This window comes from Scylla paramamosain, chromosome 18, assembly GCF_035594125.1.
Source record: "Scylla paramamosain isolate STU-SP2022 chromosome 18, ASM3559412v1, whole genome shotgun sequence".
Classification (NCBI taxonomy): domain Eukaryota; kingdom Metazoa; phylum Arthropoda; class Malacostraca; order Decapoda; family Portunidae; genus Scylla; species Scylla paramamosain.
This window is the reverse complement of record NC_087168.1, coordinates 6,343,617-6,368,037: the sequence shown is the minus strand read 5'-3', so window position 1 is coordinate 6,368,037 and position 24,421 is coordinate 6,343,617. Positions and strand designations below refer to the sequence as shown.

Genomic DNA, 24,421 nt, shown 5'->3' with positions numbered 1-24,421 from the left:
TTACATATAACACACCTAAATGGAACATTACTTGCTTAAAAATTAAAATAAAAAAATAAATAAATAACCTGAATTTCACACATCATCTAAATGTAATAAGGTTATAGTTATCACTAACCATGAGTGCAACTCCCAGCAGGACAGAAATGTACATCAGCACCCCTGAGAATAGTCCAAGAAGCATTTCTTCTCCTGGACGGTGTCTATTTTCCTCTTGTCATTCATTTCCAATCTGAAACAGCAGTCTTATTTGAGAAAAAACTAATCTCAAGTAGTAACTCACAAATTTAATAAATACTCAGTGTTAATAGATAATTTCACGATTTCTCAATGGATTGGCTCTATTGTTGTTCATCATGATGAAATTCTTATTATCTGCTTGCTAGGATCCTTTAGTAATTGTTCATCTCAATATGTTAAACAGGATGGTGGAAATCATTTAGCATAACCAAAGTTCAATATAGGTACTTATAAATATAAGCCCTGCAAGGATAATGAAGCACAGGAGGAAACTACAACTCAATTACTGTTCAACATTCCCCCCTTCCTTCAGGAGGGAATGTCAGAGTACGTGAGAGATCTCACCACTGACAAAAAAAAAGTTTCACCCTTCTCTAATTCATCAATCCCCACCAATGTGCCACCACAATCTTATTTGATACAACCTGTGCTTCCTGGATGCACTTTCATAGAATCCCCCCCAGCATGCTCAATTGTTTAGAGGTAGAATGTCACTCATAGATAGACACATTAAAGTCTGGAACAGATCACTCACATTCTAAGATTGTTAGTAAAACTGAATATCATCTCACCACACTCCTCACAGTCAAGGCCAACACTTGCCACTCTTTCTCATAATTTTCGACATAATCACTAATTACTTAAAAGTAAAATTACATTCCTTCTTGTAAATATTGTGAAAAGAATTATAAGTATTTATAACTGCCAAATAAAAGCACAAAGGACAGCAATAAACCACTTACTATTCCGTAAGTGATCCTGCTGGCAGAATAGGAGTTGCCCAGTATTTCTGCAGGCAATCTCTCAACCCCACCTCTTTGATGACTGCTAATTTTCCTCTTTTCTTCATTTTGCACACTGAAACAACAGACTTGTAAAGAGAAAGCTCCACCACATACAAATTTCATAATCATGGATCGATCAGATTATTAACATAAAATATCATTATCATCAATGGATTGGCTCTATCAGTATTCATCACTTGAATTTTTTTTTATTTCAATTGTATCTCTATAATGTAACAAACCACCACTCTTCCCTCTGCCAGTACACACACACAGCAAGGATGACAAAATTAGGTGATTCACAATCATCCCAGTGCATGGCTAACCATAAACTGTTTACTCCCAATAGTAGGCTTAAAGTTTCAGAAAAAATATGCAACACCTAACAAAAAATAAGTAGCATTTATTAAAAATCCCTTTTCTTTCAAAATTCTAAATGCTTTATCTGGGTCACCTCAAGTGGGATTATTGGCTTGACATATAGCTAGACAAAATAGACAAGCAAAAGTGCACCTAACTGTATTTAAACAAAATGTTCTATCAATGGCTTATCTTGTCAACTCCTCTCCTTTAACTGTTTTCAGCCTCTTTCTCTTTTGCTGCAATGTTGTATCTCTGCATGCTAACTGTATGCCTCTCTTCTAGCCTCACTTCTAAAGACTGTTTCTACTTTCACCCTTACTCTGTCCATCACCCTATTACAAGAGTATTCACAATGTTTCATCCTTTTCAGTGATAAACTCTGGAGCTTGCTTCTGTATGTGTATTTCTCCATTCCTATGACTAATTCTTTCAAGAGGGAGGTCTCAAGACACTTCTCCAACATTGTCTTATTCTCTAGGGATTAACAACTCAATATTTATATTATATATATATAACTTTATTGCCTGTGGCCAGTACCCCAAACACACACACACACACACACACACACACACACACAAAAAAAAAAATAAAATAAATAAATAAACAATTAAATAAAAATAAATGGTGAGCTATTGCAGGTAATATATAAACATCTATGAGAACCTCATTTCCATGGCAACTCCCTTAATGGTTTTTTTTATTAAATAAAAATAAATGGTGAGCTATTGCAGGTAATATATAAACATCTATGAGAACCTCATTTCCATGGCAACTCCCTTAATGTTTTTTTTTTTTATATGAATTTTGCTGCCCCTGGCCAGTACACCTAAAAAAAAGAAAGAAAAAAAAAAGAAAAAAAAGTGAGCTATGCCAAGTAAAATACAAACCTCCATCTTTGGGAATCAATCTCACTTCTATGGCAGTTCTCATTTCAAGCAGTTTCAAACTCACTTGCACACTTTCACTTTCTCATTCTTACTCTCAGTGCAAGAATGGCAGGAATGATCTTAATCTGGTACTATAGATGTCTACACAAAAACTTCAAGACAGGCATATTGCTTATAAGTTATCATCACACAGTTGAGTTACCTATTGAATATTTGTAAAGAAAATCTGCTCTCACCATTGACAGAGTTTCATGCTTCATCTGCTAAGAAGTTCAGCCACTTGAACAAGAAACTTGTATGTACTCATGACTGTTGACATGAAGTCGGATGACTTCATGGCTGTTGTGTTTCTCCCCTTGGTAACATGATTTGTACCAACTGAAAGAACATACTTGTTAACAAAGCACAACCACAACAATGATCATCACTAGGAAAGAGAGAGAGAAAATAAATTACCATGGGGCTGGCTTTTAAGTTTTACCAGTTGGTCAGACTGCCACCAAGTGACAAAAGGCAGTTACATGAGCTACTTTCTCAGGAAATTTGTGCCAAGATACAAAGTTGACTGCATTTTTATTTGAAAAAAACAGAATGCTAGTCAAAATTTCAAGTATCAGCATGATGGCTATTTTCTTGCAAGGTCAGCAAGTTGTGGTTAATGAAGATGTCAGTTAATTGGCAACAATAATGGTATTAGGAAAGTTTCCTAGAATTGTTGAAAAATTCTAAAATTGCTATTCTAGGAGTTCAAAACAATCTTGATGTTTAAATTTGCTTATAGCAAAGTACTTAGCTACTGAACACGTACATGCATGTACTTTGTCAAGTAGCACAAGCTGAGAGTGAATCACTTTGTAGCAGTCACATAGGTGAAGTGAAGAACTACAGTAACTAGGTTTTGAACCTCAGTACCATGCAGTCTTGCCAACTGTCTCACCAATTTATTGATGAGTTTTCAGGAAGTCAAAGGAGAATTGGCATAATTCTGAGTCACTTGAAGTCCCAGTACTTGCTGGAATAGGATTTTAAAGTGTCATAATAAAAAAAAACTTCATGCAAAAAAACTTAAAACAAAAATTATCAGCATGTAATATGGAAAATAAATACAATTATTAATTTTACTTAATGCAATACACATCATTCAGCAATAATACTTAAGCATTCTAACCCCATGGGCATTGGGTTACCAGTTTCCAGATTCAAAAGTTACTGTCAATAAAAATTTAAAGAAATCACCCAAAGGCAATGCAATGGATTAAGTTTTATGTTTATATTTGACTCATACGCAGCCAGTTACATACCTCAGGCAGGCTTTTATCTTTGTATTCTCTATGCTTTACTCCACTGTGAAGAAATGGAAGACCAGTTTCCCATGTTTTCCTCTGATGTGTAGAACTTTTATTCTCGGAAGAACATTTAGGCATTGGCTGAGATCTGACAGCTACTATGCCACATCACACATTTATCTTTAATGTATCAGTTCTTTTTATTTTTTCATTGAAATTCAAGTATTAGGTATGGATCATTTATCTTATCATACCACAATGCTATGAATTATTCGGGTTTTAGGATAATAGTCTGGGTATTACAGAAATATCACTAATCTAGACATAATCTCCAACACATTCCTGTACAACTTATATCTACCTTTATGATATATATATATATATATATATATATATATATATATATATATATATATATATATATATATACAGTACTAGTCATAAGTATTGGACCCGCAGGGTAGAAGTCCAATACTTATGGCAAGAAAAACATGATCCTCTTAATAGTGAACCATTTTAAAACCAAAGTATTAGCCCTTGCCAGGACGTCACCGCATCCCTCAGCTTCATGCCACCAAGTCATGGCCTCCCCTCAGTGTGCCTTGGGACGTGTTAGAGAGCAGTAATCTACCGCGACTTTTTCCTCATCCTGGCATTGCCTAATAACAAATTGTGATAATTCATGGTTTGCTAATATGGCTGAAATGAAAGAGTATATATCTGAGACTATTGTGCAGATCACAAGCCTCAAGGAAGCAGGTCATTCATTTAAGAGAAATAACTGAACAGTTGTCAGCATACATAACAAGTCAAGTGTTGGTCACAGTGGTTCAGGGAAGAAAGGAATCATGCTATGCCTCAATCTAAACAATGGTCTGGGCACCCCAGAGAGCTATTACAGTCTTAAAATATTCAGTGATCCTGACATCAGACTCCACTGCACTGTTAAGACAGTAACAGCCCTCTTATTTGTCTTCCAGGGGTAACCAGACCATTTTTTTAAGTTCAGGCATGATTTCCCTCCTCCCTGAACCACCATAACTAACACTTGACTTGTCCTGGATACTGACAACTGTTCAGTTATTTCTCTAACTGAATGACCTACTTCCCTGAGGCCCATGATCTGCATAATGGTTTCAGATGAAATCTCTTTTGTTTTAGCCATATTAGCAAACAATGAATTATCACAAGATGTTATTGTGCAATAATACACCAGGATGAGGAAGAAGTCACAGCTCTCCAACATGTCCCAAGGCATGCTGAGAAGCTAAGAGTCAGTGGCATGAAGCTGAGGGATACAGTGATGTCCTGGCAGGGGCTAATACTTTTGTTTAAAATGGTTCACTCTCAAGACGACCATGCTTTTTTTGCCATATGTATCAGACACCCCAGCTAGTGGGTCCAGTACTTATGATAAGTACTGTATATCTATCTTTTATATATATATATATATATATATATATATATATATATATATATATATATATATATATATATATATATATATATATACACAGCATATACACATACATGCACACATGTACACACACACACACACACACACACACACACACACACACAATTCAAAATGAATTTCAAGTAAAGTTGAAAATCTACTACCATAATATCATTCTTTCTCCATTATCAGGTAACTGAAAGAAATGTTTTCTGAAAGTGACAAGTTTATTAATGCTTTATATGAATTTCTTGGAGGGTGGCTTCTCCCTTCTCAATCTTGGCCAACCAGGCATCCTTTCGGACCTGGACAGCAGCCATGCGTTCTTCACGGGTGAGCCTCTTGGCATTCCACCTCTTCTTTGTCACCTGTGAAGATATTCATAGGTTACATTCAGTACAGACAATTAGTCCTCAATTAGCCAAGAAGTGTTCAGATTTTACCTTCTTAATTCATACTGTAATAATATCATATTATCCGCAACACTAATGTTTCACATGTTTAGGCATTATACACATACACACAGCATATACACATACATGCACACATTATATGCAACACCTTTCATCCCACCAACTGAGACCATGACAAGAAGCCTGGATCCTCACGACAGTCACATAAACTCTGACCTTTACTCATTGAGTTAATTTAATTATTAAGTAAGACAGAGGTGCCAAAGGATTACATGATAAAAAAAAAAAAAAAAAAAAAAAAAAAAAAAGTGAAGTAGCCTACCGTATGTGAATCAATTAAACAATGATACTACTCTCATCTTACTGCATAACCTTTGTCCTCTTTCAAGTTTATACATATCTACATTCAACATTAGCCTTTTCTAGAAAAAAAAAAAAAAAAAAATATATATATATATATATATATATATATATATATGTACACTTTTTTTAAAACCATAACAACAAAAATAAATATCCCAAAGGAACAGCTGGTGTCTTACCTTCTTCTCCGGGCGGGGCTTGGGGATCGGGTCAGCCCGGATGCTGGCCTGTGCCTTCTTGTAGATGTCCTCAAGCTGAGTAAGATCAGAGAAATTCAGCATGAATAATTACACTGCATTCAAAAGGAAATCCCCCCCCCCAAAAAAAAAAAAAAAAAACTACAGATTTAATCCTCAAAATAAATTCCTAACAATTGGCCAACAATTATTTCACCTCATCAGGAGTGATTCCACACTTAATGAAGCGAGAGAACTGCCTCTTGTAGGCATCTTCATCTTCTTCCATGAGTTCACGCATGTAATTGGCTACATGCTTTCCCATGATGTGGTCACGCAGGACAGAGGCATTGAATTCTTTAGCCTCCTTGTCATAGCCAGGGAACCTCTTCTCACTAGAAAGAATGGTGAAAGATAAACTAACGAACAAGAAGTACCTAGAATGGAATGCACAGCATGCAATTACTAGAATAACTGTACACATATAATTATGTTTTTAATTTCAACATAAAAGTGAATCACTTCCCATCTATAGAATTCATACAACTAGCCACACATAAAATTGTACTATACTTTTACCTAACCAATAATTACATGTAAACTTTGATATTGCTCTCTGCAAATTCAACAACTCTTTCTTTCAGATAAATGCTCCTTTCACTGACATTAATTTTCAAATCCATATTGATCTGAAATAAACTATATTATGTTCATGATCACAGATACTTGAGGCACAATGAAGCTCTGCAGACATTACCTCAACTAAACATTCCATTAGTGCCTTTCAGCCCTCAGGAGGCTCAATCAGGTTTGTATTATATTAGTACAACCCCCCCATCTGTTCGAGAGAGAGAGAGAGAGAGAGAGAGAGAGAGAGAGAGAGAGAGAGAGAGAGAGAGAGAGAGAGAGAGAGAGAGAGAGAGAGAGAGAGAGAGAGAGAGAGAGAGAGAGAGAGAGAGAGAGAGAGAGAGAGAGAGAGAGAGAGAGAGAGAGAGAGAGAGAGAGAGAGAGAGAGAGAGAGTTATTGATTGAAAATCAATATGAGCTACTAAACCATGGTGTTTTTGTCTTATTCTTCCACATTTCCTATGAGAGAGAGAGAGAGAGAGAGAGAGAGAGAGAGAGAGAGAGAGAGAGAGAGAGAGAGAGAGAGAGAGAGAGAGAGAGAGAGAGAGAGAGAGAGAGAGAGAGAGAGAGAGAGAGAGAGAGAGAGAGAGAGAGAGAGAGAGAGAGAGAGAGAGAGACTTTTTGATTGAAAATCAATGAGCTACTAAACCATGGTGTTTTTCTCTTATTCTTCCACATTTCCTATGCATTATTAATGGGACAGCTTGGAAGCTCTTGCTCATTTGGGTAAACAGGAAAGCATCCATAGACATAATGAAAGATAGAGCAGCAACTAACACAAAAAAGGCTGTATCCACCACAGGATGGAGTTAAATAATAACACTGCTAGGATTAATAAATGGAAATGCTTCACAATGAATAGGTTGAGGACCATTCCATTTTATCAACCTAAGCTTACCTGTGAGGCACCTCAATGCCTCCATCCACAGCACCCTTCATCACACCAAAGATGCGAGCCCCAGTAGTAGTGCGTGCCAGGCCAATATCAAGGTTGGCCCGGAAAGCTCCTGGTCCGCTGTCCACATCCTCCACCGAGTACATCTCTCCATCCACCTCCTTCTGGCCCTCATAAATGCCATCTAAATTGAACTTCTTCAACACCTGGAGAGCATAGATAAATTCATCAGATTATATTAAGTGAAAGAATCCCTTTCTGGACAAAACTATTACAACACAAGCCTTACAATCCAAATGTTCATATTACCACATTTTGTGATCTAAATCCACTCTTAGTATATATGATCATTATTCAGCTCTTTCTCAAAGTTCTTAATGCATAAACTGGTGTGGGACTGTAGCCAAGTTCACCCTGTGATGCAACAAATATGATTGCCAAATATGTTCTTTTATTGCCACAGGGGATAGATAATGATCTTTACAAATTTGTATAATGGTGCGAACGGAGGGACCTGTCATGGTGGGAGGGAGGGAGGGAGGGAGGAGCTGATAAGGAGTGACGTGTGTGTGTGTGTGTGTGTGTGTGTGTGTGTGTGTGTGTGTGTGTGTGTGTGTGTGTGTGTGTGTGTGTGTGTGTGTGTGTGTGTGTGTGAGAGGGGGAGGACTCATTACCATGGAAACAAAAAAGCCTGCAGTGTTGTTAATGTCAGCAGTGTGGTTATATGGTAAATATGTGATGTGTAAATGTGTGTGTGTGTGTGTGTGTGTGTGTGTGTGTGTGTGTGTGTGTGTGTGTGTGTGTGTGTGTGTGTGTGTGTGTGTGTATATATATATATATATATATATATATATATATATATATATATATATATATATATATATATATATATATATATATATATATATATATATATATATATTATATATACAGGGACTTCTCGATTTATGCATGTTGAGAACATGTGATTTATAGTAATTTTTTTTTCATATTTTACAGATCATTTAGAATAACACACTGTCCAGAAAATCAAGTTGTGTGGCTGGTTTAGTTCCATGATGCATCCATGTCACCAGATGTTCCCCATGTGTACCGCCAACACGCTGTCCCTTTGCACGTTGCTTCAAGCTCATTGTTACCTGCACACTGCTATGAAGAGATCTAGGAAGACCTTAACCCTAGAGCAGAAGCTAGAAGTCCTGAAGAGAATTGATAAGGGGCAGAAAACTTCAGTGATTGTGAACGCATTGAAGATGAATGAGAGCACAATTAGGAGCATAAGGAGTAACACTGATAAAATTCGTGCCAGTGTTAAAGCAGGAACTCCAATGAATGGTTGTAAATCTTCCTATGCTCATCCTGTGGAGATGCAGCGTATAGAAAATGTTATCCACATCGAAAGACCATCAAAACAAGACCTACCTATCCATAAGTTTCAACTCAGTTCACGCCAAGGCAAAACCAATCTACGACAATTTGGAAGCAGAAGATAAGAAACCTTTCAGCGCCAGTTCTGGCTGGTTTGCAACTTCCAGAAAATGTACAGCTTTCATAATCTGAAGATGGTGGGGGAAGCAGCGTCAGCAGATTCTCGAGTTGCAGAGGAATACCCTGCTGTGCTACATAAGATTATAGAAGGTGAATTCTCCCAAGCAAGTATTCAACATTGATGAAACTGGCCTGTATTAGAAGAAACTGCCTAACTGAACCTACATCTCCACGGAAGAAGCTACAGCACCAGGATTCAAGACATCAAAGGACCAGCTGACACTGCTCCTGGGGGCCAACGCCGAGGATGACTGTAAACTGAAGCCAGCGCTTGTCTACCACTCCGAGAATCCCAGATCACTTAAGGTAGTTGTATAATTTACCATTCTTTATGTTAGAAGCTAATGTTTTAATTTTTTGTGTGTCCAATTTGGATGCTAGATAAAAAGTTCTTTATCTTGCCTGATATTTTGGGTGTGAAGTTCATGTGATGCCAGAAACAAGAAAATTTATTTTGTGTACCTACTATCAAACAACACTAAAGTTATAACATTTTTGTCTTGCCTAGTTATTTGTGCCTAGCTCAAACAATGCTAGAAGCTAGCATCAAACACTGGAACATTTTTTGTCTTGCCTAGTTATTCGTGTGCCTAGTTCAAATGATGCTAGAAGCTAGCATCAAACAACACTAGAACATGTTTTGTTTTGCCTAATCATTCATATGGCTAGTTCAAATGATGCTCTAAGCTAGATATTCCAATGCTATGTTTGCCAGTTCAATTGCTTAGGAAATTCTGTATGCTCTTCTATATAAATTTTTACATAAAAATCTTACACTGCATTTCTCTGCCAGGGTTACGACAAGGCGTTCCTTTCTGTTTACTGGTATGCTAACTTGAAGGGATGGATGACTGGAGCGGTGTTCAGTAACTATTTCAAGAACAAGCTCCACCGAGTAATTGAGGTTTATTGCAAGCAAGAGGGTCTACCCTTCAAGATTTTGCTCATTAGTAGACAATGCTCCTAGCCACACCTGTTCTTGCCACCAAATACCACCTCTCTGATTCAGCCTTGTGATCAAGGCACTATCCAGACATTCAAGTCATATTATTTGCAATCGACATTGGCTGATGTTGTGAAGGTAACTGAACAACAAAACATCACAGTCCATGACTATTGGAAACAGTTCATGGTCAACGACGTACTGCACTTTATCAAGCAGTCATGGGAGGAGATGCCTAGATTGTGTCTGAATGGAGTGTGGAGGAAGATGTGCCCTTATTTCATTCACGATTTCAAGGTATTTGATATTACTGATAATCTGGCCAGTGCCAACACAAAGAGCCTTTGCCTTGCACAGCAGATAAGATTCAACGAGTTGGAAGACAACGACACCAATGAGTTGCTGCAGTCTCACCAGGAGGAACTCCCTAATGAGGACTTATTAGAGATAGAGAGAAACTGCAGCTCATGGAGGAGGTAGCAGCAGCATCAGAACCTTGGCAAACCTTGACAGCCACAAACTTGTCCTAATGTATGGACTTGAGGCGAGCAATGAAAATCATTAGAAGAAAATTATTCAAATGTGGAGAGAAGCACTGCAGTTACCAGAGGAGTGATGAGCAAAATGGCCTGCTATGAAGTGTTGCTGAAGAAAAAGCAACAAAAAAAGAATCTATAACAACATTCTTTTAAGCAGACACACCCAAGCCAATCATGGAATCAGACACAGAACCAGATGCACCCAACACATCCAACATGGAGGCAGTGTCTGATACAGAGTGGTCTAGTGAGCATGAGGCAGAGGCGGTGTCCTTTGAGCTACACCACTAATACAAACGTTTCTTGGATTGTACGTTTTCACATTGATTTTGACAATAACTGCACAAGGTTCTGATAGTGATGTTGATGACCCACACAGCTATTACTGTTGTGCAAGGGACAACAACGTCACTGGTCCAACTCATGAAAGGGAGAAGAGCATGATCCCGTGAGAGGTACGACCTGAATACTGTCCCCCTCCCAGCCCTGTACGATGCCCCCTAAACCTCAGTGAAGAGAAGCTCAGTGACCTAACAAGCTTTTTATGCCTCATGCCAGATGACAAGAAGGCCTTTTATCAGGGCCTCCAGGCTGGCATAGTTGAGCACAATGTCATGCCTCCTGACGAGGATGATGACAAGGTGCTCGATTATGAGAGCTAATCATGAGGTTAGTGTAGAGGGGGGAGGGGCAGGAAAGGGGGGAATTAACATTGAACAGTCAACATTTACACCAGTGTGGTAAGTACACACGTAATTTTATTTCATATTAGAGTTACAGTCATCTCTATTATCTTAGTTTACAAGAATACATCAAATTGACTTGAACATCACAAGTGACTGGACTGTTTTTGTTATCAATAATCGCTGAAGGTATGATTGGATCAAAAATGTTTTTCATGCCATTGGGAAGCTGATGTGGCAAGGAGTGTTTTGATATATGTACATGTTTCACAAAAATCGTATGGTTGGTTTTCAAAATATTAAAATGTAAAACTTTAAAAGCTATTTTTTGCAGTTTTTAAGTAATGGTGCTTGGATTGTTCTCTTGGGGACACCATGGTACAGTGGGACTGCGCGCTTTGGGGGCCAAGTGGTCATCAGGCGCACGGGTTCGAACTCTGGCTACGGTCCAAGGGTAGGAAAGGCATCCACTCGGAGTAACTGTTCCCAAATGCCAAATCCAAAGTACTTCATCAGGAAGCACTGTCTCGGCCCTGACAGACTAAGGAAACTAGATGAAAAGTCGAGCGAGCTTGGATCATTCTCTTGCGGAGCTACTCATATACTGTAGCCCCCCCGCCCCCCGCCAAAAAAAAAAATACTCTTGGCATAATCTTTAGATGGAAACTCCTTGTAAAGAATTCACTTGATTTTCCTGCCCTACAATTGTGGATGGAGCTGCTGATGACACAGCAGCCTATTCGCACCAGCTTCCTTCACCAGCTCAGCTGCCTTCAGTCTACTTTGTGTGCTCTTAGAGAAGCCTATGTATGTGTTGCTTCAGCCAACTCTTTTTTTTCATTCATTTGTCAATGATGCCTTAAAGCTTAACTCCAGAACACAATGGGTTCGAACAAGCTTATAACAGAAAAGAAAGCTTGTACCTTACTCTGCTGGAGAAGGGAGGGTTGGTGATTTTTGTTGCCACAGTCTTGGGAGTGTCAAAAGAGACCAGGTAATTCCCTGGACATTAATCCTACAGAAAATGCCTGCAATGTCATAAAGAATAAGGTTCAACAGGAAAGACCAAGCAACATTTGGGACCTGCAGGACATGATGAAGAAGCTGTGGATGAATATAGATACCACCTACTTCACCAATACCCAAACGACTGCAGATGGTGATCAGGAATAAAGGTTATGTATGTTCACTAACATAATAACCACATTACAAAAATTATACTCCATTATAAAAGAAAGAAAAAGCAGTGTAACCAACATTCAAGGATATCAGAGCACTTCCCTTTCCACTCTTCCTGAATCCCCCAAAAGTTTACAGTACTCTCTATTTACAAAAGATGTATATATGCATTTTCATTTTAAAGTAGTTGGTCTATTATTTAAGGCAAAACTTTCTATAAACATGATCCCTCCCACTATAGTGAAACCAGACCAACTTGGTACCCAGGGTGCTGTTGTCACCTCAACCCTGAAGTGACCTGACCTGACCATGGCCAGCAGGGGGCAGCCTGGGGGATTCACATGTCAAGGACACTGGGATGGCAACGCCACATGGCCTATATGCGTTGCCAAGGGTACCAGAAGATATACAGCATCATTGTTCCATCATCAAATCAAAAACCATAAAAAAAAAAAAAACATGCAATTGTCTACAACTTATAATTTTATAATAATTAAGGTAAAGGATGACAGTATGAGTGAGAGAATGTTCATATGCCTGTCAACTGTGAATGTGACAGCAATGTGGGAACAGGAACAGCCAACACCCCTAGTAGCAAGTCTGATCCATTATAATACAATTATAAAACTCCCACACTCCTGCTAAGAAAGAAGAGTCCCACTCTGAATTGGATATAGTGGAAACTTCATCAGAGCTAACAGAAGGGGAGTCATCAGGCAGAGCTGAACGAACATAGAAAAGATATGAGGGAGGCGTGAGACAATAGGACAAAGAGCAGGCAAAATGGCGGGTGGCCTGGCGAGTGATGGTTGTAGGAGGGGGTTTGGGAGGGCTCTAAGTGGCATGAGTGTCTGTCCGCATTGAGAAACACACTTGATGATTTTGTTCTTTCCTCTCCTTTCCCCCCCCCCTTTTTTATATTTTTTATTTACTTTTTTGTATGCATTAAAGAAAAAGAAAGAAAAAGAAAGAAAGAAAGAAAGAAAAGAAATATGCTTCACATTGTCTCTGATATTTGCAGAACATAATTTCCTATCGTCACTGTAGTACTCATGATGTTTCACAAAATACTATTCATTATCAGTAACCAAATGAGAAGTTGAAATTTACTACTGTGTAGGAACCTAACCCCATTAACACCATTGTTCTTTATGGAAAAATTACAAACTATTTATGTGTTTTCTATTCAAACAGTGTCTTTACGAACATATCCCCAGTGCAAATGGAGAGTTTACTGTACTTTTCCTCTTACATTTTTTTTAATGACTCAACTTTCATGCAACTGTCATTGATAATATTATGAATGCAAAACAAATATATTTTCCAGCAGAGAGAGAAGGGAACCATGGGTAGAAGTGTGAATTCAGTTGCTCAATAACCTTTCCAAACACGTCTGTATTACTCAAAACGTACCAAACCCATGATATGATTCACTTGACTAGGATGAAAAATTAAACATAAGGGAGTATACTAAATACAAAAAATTATAATCAAGGATATACAAGACTAAGCAACTCTTGAAGCAAGATCAAATTCACACTTCCAAGCTTTATATAAAGCATGTTCGCTATCAACCACCTGAGAGGCATACAGCAGTTTATAGGTTAATAGTCCCTAACACACAACCCAGTGTGAGATAAAATGATATTTCAGGACCAACACTTCACTGGCTCACAGCATTTATCACACACAGCACACAGTCTTCATACTAGCTCTTTATTTGGTATTATCTGTCTCTTCTGGTACCCATACAACTATGTCCTAGGTCATCTTTTATTAGTGATCATCCACTTTCAACACCTTACTCTAAAAAGCAGTTAAGAACAATGTAGTACAAACAACCACATCTTTGAATTAAGCTTGCTTTACTTGTATTTGAAAACAGCTGTAATCCAGCATAATGCAGAAATCAATGAAGTACTGCACAGTGAGATAGAGAAAAGTGGAAAAGCCAGCTTTCATAGGTTTCCAACATTATTATAGGAACATGTCTTCTATACAATTAGGTTGATATTACACAGGTATCTATCCCATTTTAGAACAAAACATGATATTTTGGCCATGTGGTCTTGGTAAATCAGTTATAGGACTGCATATCTAAATTCAAAACTTTTATATTGATCAATAACATATCAGTAGTGTTAGTTGTGAGTAAAGCTATTGGATTTTTTTCATTCCAATAAGAAAGACACCTCCAGAAACAAAAGCACTCCTTACAAAAAGTAAAATAAAATATAATGGGGAAAATTCCAAGAGCAAAACATCTACAGTAAGGGATCATTCTTTTTCCTTCCATGCAGTTTCCACTACTAGAGATTACCAAAATGAAAGCAAGAAGAAACCAGCCACCTATTAAAGTGAAATTTATTAGGCATCTAACAGTAAATCTTGGAGGTGAATTGTTAATACCCTGATAGTACTAAAGTAATTTGACAATTTTTCACTATATAAAAGCAGACCACAGAATAAAAAACTCATATAAGCATGGGATTTGCTGAAAGTCCTGTATAGTTCACATATATAAATCATAATTATTACCATTATCATTTTAACCATATTGTAGAAGGTTTATACACTGCGTAAATTGTGTGAAGCCAAAATAATTATAAAATTTTTTTAAATAAAAAAAAAATCAACAAGTACTTTTTTTTTTTATGTAGGAGGGACATTGGCCAAGGGCAACAAAAATCCAATAAACAAAAAAAATGCCCACTGAAATGCTAGTCCCATATGAGGGTCCAAAGCAGTAGTCAAGAATTGAAGGATAAATGTCTTAAAACCCCCCTCTTGAAGGAATTCAAGTCATAGGAAGGTGGAAATACAGAAGCAGGCAAGGAGTTCCAGAGTTTACCAGAGAAAGGGATGAATGATTGAGAATACAGGTTAACTCTTGCATTAGAGAGATGGACAGAATAGGGGTGAGAGAAAGAAAATTCTTGTGCGGTAAGGCCGCGGGAGGAGGGGAGGCATGCAGTTAGCAAGATCAGAAGAGCAGTTAGCATGAAAACAGCAGTAGAAGACAGCTAGAGATGCAACATTGCGGCGATGAGAGAGAGGCTGAAGACAGTCTGTTAGAGGAGAGGAGTTGATGAGACGAAAAGCTTTTGATTCCACCCTGTCTAGAAGAGCAGTATGAGTGGAACCCCCCCCCCAGACATGTGAAGCATACTCTATACATAGACAGATAAGGCCCTTGTACGGAGTTAGCAGCTGGGGGGTGAGAAAAACTGGCAGAGATGTCTCAGAACACCTAACTTCATAGAAGCTGTTTTAGCTAGAGATGAGATGTGAAGTTTCCAATTCAGATTATAAGTAAAGGACAGACTGAGGATTTCAGTGTAGAAGAGGGGGACAATTGAGTGTCACTGAAGAAGAGGGGATAGTTATCTGGAAGGTTGTGTCGAGTTGACAGATGGAGCAATTGAGTTTTTGAGGCATTGAACAATACCAAGTTTGCTCTGCCCCAATCAGAAATTTTAGAAAGATCAAAAGTCAAGTGTTCTGTGGCTTCCCTGCTTGAAATGTTTATTTCCTGAAGGGTTGGGTGTCTATGAAAAGACGTGAAAAAGTGGAGGGTGGTATCATCAGCATACGAGTGGATAGGACAAGAAGTTTGGTTTAGATCATTAATGAATAAGAGTGGGTGACAGGACAGAACCTTGAGGAACACCACTGTTAAGAGATTTAGGAGAACAGTGTCTACCACAGCAGCAATAGGATGGTCAGAAAGGAAACTTGAGATGAAGTTACAGAGAGAAGGATAGAAGCCATAAGAGGGTAGTTTGGAAATCAAAGCTTTGTGCCAGACTCAAAAGCTTTTGATATGTCCAAGGCAACAGCAAAAATTTCACCCAAATCTCTAAAAGAGGATGACCAAGACTCAGTAAGGAAAGCCAGATCACCAGTAGTGTGGCTTTGATGGAACCCATACTGGTGATCAATAGAAGGTTGTGAAGTGATAGATGTTTAAGAATCTTCCTGTTGAGGATTCAAAAACTTTAGATAGGCAGGAAATTAAAGCAATAGGATGGTAGTTTGAGGGATTAGAATGATCACCCTTTTTAGGAATAGGCTGAATGTAGGCAAACTTCCTGCAGGAAGGAAAGGTAGATGTTGACAGACAGAGCTGAAAGAGTTTGACTAGACAAGGTGCCAGCACGGAGGCACAGTTTTGAAATGTTTCACAAATGATGAATAAAAGCAACAAAACCAGTGCAGTGTGACACTCAAGCACTATACCACTCAATCTCAAATTCAGTTTTGAAATTATTATTTGTAGGCCCTGCAAGGTTGTTATTAGCCAAGACCAAGATCTCTCTTGACCGAACAAATGTGAATCCTAATTATAGTCACTGCTGTAGTATATACTACTTTTTGTTCTGTCTGTTGCTGCATTGTAGTGGAAAGGGAGTAACAATTATTCTTACTGTTGATCCAGTATGGCAATTGTATTTAATATTACGGTGGTATACAAGAGGGTTTTAAAATAATTTTATAAGTACATAAATGCACTATAATAATTGAAGGAACCACCAAGTTTTACGAATACCAGGGCATATGTTGCCAAAACTGTTTAGCCTAGATGTGAATGGTGTAGAGATGGAAACTGATGAAAACAATGACTGGTAATGTCAGAGGTGTGTAATGGTTGCTGAATAACAAGTACCAAAATTTTTACTTTTTTTTTCGTCTTTGGTCAGTAATTGTATTTCCTAATGGCTTCTATCCAGAAATCAAAGAAAATTACAATTATTCCCTTTAAACTTTTTTTTTTCTGATCTTAAATGCAATGTTTTGAAACTAACATACTTTCCCTTTTTTTTCTGATCTGAAAAGCAATGTTTTGAAACTAACCTACTTTCCCTTGTTTTTTTTTTTTTCTGAACAACAATGTTTTGAAACTAACCGACTTTCCCTTGCATTCCAGTCAGTACTAATTTGATGAAAAATTTTTTGAGCTTTCTAGAAGTTTCTAGATGTTTCAAGAATTTCTAGAACATTCTGACAACATAGATGGCAGCATAAATACAGGCAAAAATGTGCCTGCATATGTCATCCATTGCACCAGTGCCACAAAGCTCTGAGCTCCCCGTATCCATTCCTCCAGAGAGAACAGCAGTTTATAGACAGGAAAAACAGTTCAGAGGTTGAAGTCATTGATCCAGATTTCTGTGGTGCAACTTAGGAGAGAAACCCTTACTACCCCAATCAAAATGACGTCAACGACCTGATCTGAGGTCTTGGTCCTACGTAGTAGTCCAATGACGAGCTTCTAACAAGATTCAAGCAGTAGAATTTATTAGGTGAGTGTGAAAATATCAGGTCTGAGAAAGCATCACCAGCATTTTTTTCAACCCTTTTTACTCATCAAGATGAGCTCTGTTTTTGCCACAATGTGACTGAACTGTTTGAGGCAATTGGAATCGCCTGTAACTCCAACAAGTGGTGTCTCTTCATCTACAGCTCATGCAGGAGCCTTAAGGGGGTCGTCTTTGGTGAAAAATTATGAAAAAACATTTTTTGTGTTTTTGGAATTTATTTTATCTTTACTCATTTTTCTCTCATCTGGTAAGTCCTGTGCGCATCAAACTGTCCCTTTAAATGTTTAAATGGCCCCATTTAAATGTCTACTCGCTAGCGGGCCATGCCCTCTCCGCGCTTCACGCTGTAAGATGAATATTTCACTCAAGTTTCGAAGTTTTTGGCCGAATTTGCTCAAATAATTTAGTATACCATTTCAAGTCTATGGTTTTCTCCCTCCCTCCCTCTAATGAGAGAAAACAGATCAAAACAAGATAAGGCTGTGTGTGAGACGACGCTCGCTTCACATCAATATTTTCATAGTTTTTGCATACTTTGACTCATTTTACAATGAGCAAGAGGTCTGCAACGTATAAGAAGAGGCAAGAGATGGCAGCTATGGCCAGGGAGGCCAAGAGGAGGATGAAAGACGTTGAGCAGCCTGGAGAAGCATTGTCACAGACGCCAGCATCATCACCACCACCATATAAGAGATTACCGTCTCTTGCTATTCGCCAGAAATTACTTGCTAACTTATGTTTGACACCCTAAGCCATGAGTAAGAATAACATAATTCTGGCCAAAGATGTGTTACTTGAGTTATTTGATGCAATATCTTCCTGCTGCAATATGTGTATGGGTAAACTGGACATGAAAATTACTGAGAAATCAGCAGATGTCAATATAGAAGTGACATGCAGGCCATGTGGATTTGTAGTTTTCATCAGGCCCCAAGACAGGTGAACAACCAGACATTACAGAAAACAATGCAACCTTGGTTGCCTTTTCAATGTTGGAAGGTTTAGGTTATGCTGGGTACTCTCTGCTATCATCAGCCTTATCCTTGAAACCACTTTATAGAACAGCCTATTATAAAAATGCTAATTTCATTGGAGAAAAGATCCTAGCTGTTCAGGAAAATAAGAGAAAAAATCTAATTGATATTGTATTCCAACATTATGAAAAACTTGGAATATTGCCTGATGCACATGGTATTCTAAATGTTGCTGGATCATTTGATGGATCTTGGCTAACAAGGGGCCACAAATCTCATGTTGGCATAGGATGTTTCACTGAGTGTGAGACTGGCACTGTCCTGGATTATGAAGTTTTATCAAACTATTGTAGTCAATGCTCCAGGCTCCTAACAAGGAAGAAAGAGAAAAAAATATCTGAGAAAAAGTATGAGTCTTTGCTTGAGGAACACAAAGACAAATGTCTCAGAAATTTTGATGGAAAGTCAGGAGCAATGGAGGCAGAGGCAGCTAGAAGAATATGGAGCAGATCAGAACAACTAAACAAAATGAGATATGTTACTTTTATAGGTGATGGTGATTCATCAGCTTACCTTGCTGTCACACAACTAAATCCATATGGAAATGTCACAGTAAGGAAAGAAGAATGCATAAATCATGTCAGCAAAAGGCTCGGAACAAGGCTGAGGAAGATGAAAGATCAATCAAAGGCAGGAGGAAAGAAAGGAAAATCCCTTGGAGGTAAAGGAAAACTTACCGACAAGGTGATTGAGCAACTTCCATATTATTACGGACAAGCCATCCGAAGAAATAAAGACAAACCAATGGAAGATCTAAAGAAGGATTATTGGAGCCACTTTTTTTCATTGTACTAGCATAGATGAAAATCCTAAACATTCCTTGTGCCCTGAAGGTGAAAACTCTTGGTGTTTTTACCAGAAAGCAGCTCCACAAGGGAAAACACCAGCATCCCATAAGGAGATGAAAGCTAAATTCACATTGGATCCTCCTGAGAAAAAACAAGTTTTTCCAATATATTTAGGTCTTACAAAAGATGATTTATTAATCAAATGTATGATGGGCAAAACTCAGAACCCAAATGAAGCCCTCCACTCAAAGATCTGGGGTCATTTACACAAGACCAAATTTTATGGACTGAAAACAATTCAGTATTCGTGTGCATACACAGTACTCACACACAATTTTGGGTATGTGCAAGATTTTAAAAAAGAACTTGGATTTGGGCTCCTGACTGAAATTCAAAAGAAGCATCAAGAATTGCAAGATAAGAATAGGAAGAGGAAAGCCGAGACTCCATCAAGGCCAAAGCGACGTAGGATTGCTGCAGATAAAGACTATAAAAGTGGAGGGTACTAAGAATGAGTGAAACACTCACTCTTTCTGGTGAGGAACATTAGTGGAGGGTGGGGAAGGGGCCCACCACTGGTTAATAAACACCCCCACCTGTCAAAGCTAATGTTCCGAAGACCCCCAGTGGTGAGGTAATTCCTACCGATAAAGGCCAAATACAAATATGCTTGTAATTTCCATGGATATTAAGATACAACAATGATTCTTTCAGGACTAAATGTCCTAAAGGCATAAAATAAGTAACCCAAGTTTGATGCATGTAGGACTTATACTTATTGAGTAATGACAAAAAAGGAAATGTTATCATTCAATGTCCGTTTTCTCAAAATGTTGCTTTTTTTGCAGAAAAAATTCCCCAGATCTGTAATTTATGTAGGGAATTTTAATACTTAATAACTCTCATGTTATTCAACCATTTTTTAAGAAATTTATCAAAGCAAAAAGGCATTTTTTTTATTTAAATATTTTTTTACTAATTTTCTAAGAAAAACATTAACACCTTTTCTTATTTAATTAAGGAAAAATAGAAAAAAAATCATTCATCTTATTCTCTTTGATGGAAAGTTTGGAAAAGTTATATTTTCAAGTCAAATACTCCATATACATGTTCTTCTTAAGAGTAAAATACTGGGAGCTCTAAAAGTACACTTATAAAACAGGAACATGTATCCACCTCTTCCCCTCACTCACTCTGTCCAACTCAGAGGAATACAGTAGTGTCAAGATCTTGCTAGATGCCTTGAAATATGAAGAGTACAGTTGAGAGGTTATCAGGAACCTCAAAATGATGGCCTTCCTGATGGGTCTCCAAGGCAGTTTTACCAAGTTTCCTTGTTATCTTTGCCTCTGGGACAGCAGGAATACCATGGCACACCACCACAAGAGGGACTGGCTATAGCAGACCGAGTCTAGTGACAGGGAGAACACCACCATATGGGAGCCATTGTTGGACCCCAGGAAGGTAATTTCCTCTACTTCACTTAAAACTGGGCCTTATGAAACAATTTATCAGAGCTCTAGATAAGAAGTCTGCAGTTTTTAAGTATCTCCAAGATTTCTTCCCTAAGCTGTCTGTGGCAAAAGTGGATGCCAGTGTCTTTGCTGGTCCACAAATAAAGGTAATGGAGTACAGCAGCATAGAACACATGGAGCTTGTTGAGACCTTGTGAGAAACTAAATCAAGATAGGCTGCAGTATGTCCCTCAAAATCCATATCCTTGATGCTCATCTTGACAAATATAAGAACATGAAGGCATACTCCAAGGAGCAAGGTGAGCACTCCCACCAGGACTTTGAATGCCACTAGCAAGGGTCATAAAATGAAAACATGATAGACTACATTTTAGGAGGAGGAGGCAGTAGACACCTGCCGAAACGATAATTACTCCCAGTGAGGTCTAAAACACTGTTCAGGGGGTGCTGTGAACTTATCATTAAACCCAGCTGTGACCTCACTGAACGTTTCCCTTTGTGTCTCACAACACAAGGGGGCAGTCACAGCCTGCCCTCTAAAGACAACTCTCTTCCTCCACACAAAACTACAAGCACCTAATAACACACACACCCTTCACTCAAAAATTTTAAAATCATCATGGCGACTCCTACATCAGCCTCGGGGTCCCCATCTGGGGAGGGGACCATAAATGTCCCCAGGTCGGACTGCCTTTCTGTCGACGACCCTAAGTGTCTTGACACCCCCCTCAACTTTTTCTTCATTAACTTCTGCAACATTCGCAGTCTAAGATCTAATTTTCAATCTGTAGAACACCACCTCTCCTCTTCTAAACCTCATCTTCTTTTCCTCACTGAAACTCAGGTGTCTGAGGAAACTGACAGTAGCCCCTTTTCTGTTCCCTTCTACTTTCTCTATTCTCATTTTCGATCCAAAGCTGGATGCTGCGTTTATGTGCGCAATGACTTAACCTGCTCTCGTGCCCAAGCTCTTGAATCTTCTGAGTTTTCCACCATCTGGCTACGACTACAGAGTCACTCTCATACTAAATTTATCTGTGCTGTATACCTCTCTCCTAACTCCTCTGACTATAAGAAATTCTTTGACTACTTAACTTCCAAAGTGGAGCACATTCTGACCCTCTTCCCTTTTGCAGAGATCTCCATTCTTGGAGACTTCAGTGTTCACCACCAGCTTTGGCTTTCCTCTCCCTTCACTGACCATCCTGGTGAACTAGCCTACAACTTTGCTATCCTCCATGACCTAGAGCAATTGGTGCAACACCCTACTCGTATTCCTGACCGTCTTGGAGATACGCCCAACATTCTTGACCTTTTCCTGACCTCTAATCCTTCTGCTTATGCTGTCACCCTTTCTTCTCCGTTGGGCTCCTCCGATCACAATCTCATATCTTTATCTTGTCCTATCACTCCAATCCCTCCTCAGGATCCCCCGAAGCGAAGGTGCCTCTGGCGTTTTGCCTCTGCTAGTTGGGGGGACCTGAGGAGGTATTTTGCTGATTTTCCTTGGAGTGACTACTGCTTCCGTGTCAGAGACCCGTCTTTGTGTGCTGAGCGCATAACAGAGGTGATAGTGTCTGGCATGGAGGCGTACATTCGTCACTCTTTTTCTCATCCTAAACCTTCTAAACCTTGGTTTAACACAGCTTGTTCTCGTGCTATACATGATAGAGAGGTGGCCCACAAAAGGTACTTAAGCCTTCCATCACCAGAATCTCATGCACTTTATATTTCTGTCAGGAACCATGCCAAGTCTGTTCTCCAACTAGCCAAAAACTCCTTCATTAACAGAAAATGTCAAAACCTTTCAAGATCTAACTCCCCTCGTGATTTCTGGCATCTAGCCAAAAATATCTCCAATAACTTTGCTTCTTCTTCTTTCCCTCCTCTACTTCAACCAGATGGCACCACTGCTATCACATCTATTTCTAAAGCTGAACTCTTTGCTCAAACCTTTGCTAAAAACTCTACCTTGGATGATTCTGGGCTTGTTCCTCCCTCTCCTCCATCCTCTGACCACTTCATGCCACCTATTAAAATTCTTTGCAATGATGTTTTCCATGCCCTCGCTGGCCTAAACCCTCAGAAGGCTTATGGACCTGATGGGGTCCCTCCTATTGTTCTCCGAAACTGTGCCTCCGTGCTTGCACCTTGCCTAGTCAAACTCTTTCAGCTCTGTCTGTCAACATCTACCTTTCCTTCTTGCTGGAAGTTTGCCTACATTCAACCTGTTCCTAAAAAGGGTGACCGCTCTAATCCCTCAAACTACCGTCCTATTGCTTTAATTTGCTGCTTATCTAAAGTTTTTGAATCTATCCTCAACAGGAAGATTCTTAAACATCTATCACTTCACAACCTTCTATCTGATCCCCAGTATGGGTTCCATCAAGGCCGCTCTACTGGTGATCTTCTGGCTTTCCTTACTGAGTCTTGGTCATCCTCTTTTAGAGATTTTGGTGAAAATTTTGCTGTTGCCTTGGACATATCAAAAGCCTTTGATAGAGTCTGGCACAAAGCTTTGATTTCCAAACTACCCTCCTATGTTTCTATCCTTCTCTCTTTAACTTCATCTCAAGTTTCCTTTCTGACCGTTCTATTGCTGCTGTGGTAGACGGTCACTGTTCTTCTCCTAAATCTATTAACAGTGGTGTTCCTCAGGGTTCTGTCCTGTCACCCACTCTCTTCTTATTATTCATTAATGATCTTCTAAACCAAACTTCTTGTCCTATCCACTCCTACGCTGATGATACCACCCTGCACTTTTCCACATCTTTTCATAGACGTCCAACCCTTCAGGAGGTAAACATATCACGCAGGGAAGCCACAGAACGCCTGACTTCTGATCTTTCTAAAATTTCTGATTGGGGCAGAGCAAACTTGGTATTGTTCAATGCCTCAAAAACTCAATTCCTCCATCTATCAACTCGACACAACCTTCCAGACAACTATCCCCTCTTCTTCAATGACACTCAACTGTCCCCCTCTTCTACACTGAACATCCTCGGTCTGTCCTTTACTTATAATCTGAACTGGAAACTTCACATCTCATCTCTAGCTAAAACAGCTTCTATGAAGTTAGGTGTTCTGAGACGTCTCCGCTAGTTTTTCTCACCCCCCCAGCTGCTAACTCTGTACAAGGGCCTTATCCGTCCATGTATGGAGTATGCTTCACATGTCTGGGGGGGTTCCACTCATACTGCTCTTCTAGACAGGGTGGAATCAAAAGCTTTTCGTCTCATCAACTCCTCTCCTCTAACTGACTGTCTTCAGCCTCTCTCTCACCGCCACAATGTTGCATATCTAGCTGTCTTCTACCGCTATTTTCATGCTAACTGCTCTTCTGATCTTGCTAACTTCATGCCTCCCCTCCTTCCGCGGCCTCGCTGCACAAGACTTTCTTCTTTCTCTCACCCCTATTCT

The 24,421-nt window shown here is 39.0% G+C and overlaps 1 protein-coding gene across 1 annotated transcript in view; it reads right to left on the bottom strand.

Annotated features, from left to right (window-relative positions):
- Positions 1 to 5,225: 5,225 nt before the first annotated feature.
- LOC135109062 (large ribosomal subunit protein uL18B-like) overlaps positions 5,226 to 24,421 on the bottom strand; it is a 28,522-nt gene continuing 9,326 nt past the window's right edge. The window contains exons 4-7 of the mRNA XM_064020084.1: positions 7,495 to 7,697; positions 6,187 to 6,364; positions 5,973 to 6,047; positions 5,226 to 5,385 (exon numbers count right to left, since the gene is read on the bottom strand). Of these exons, the coding sequence (XP_063876154.1) occupies positions 5,248 to 5,385; positions 5,973 to 6,047; positions 6,187 to 6,364; positions 7,495 to 7,697 (594 nt within the window). The 3' untranslated portion in view covers positions 5,226 to 5,247. The remainder of the gene's footprint in view (positions 5,386 to 5,972; positions 6,048 to 6,186; positions 6,365 to 7,494; positions 7,698 to 24,421) is intronic.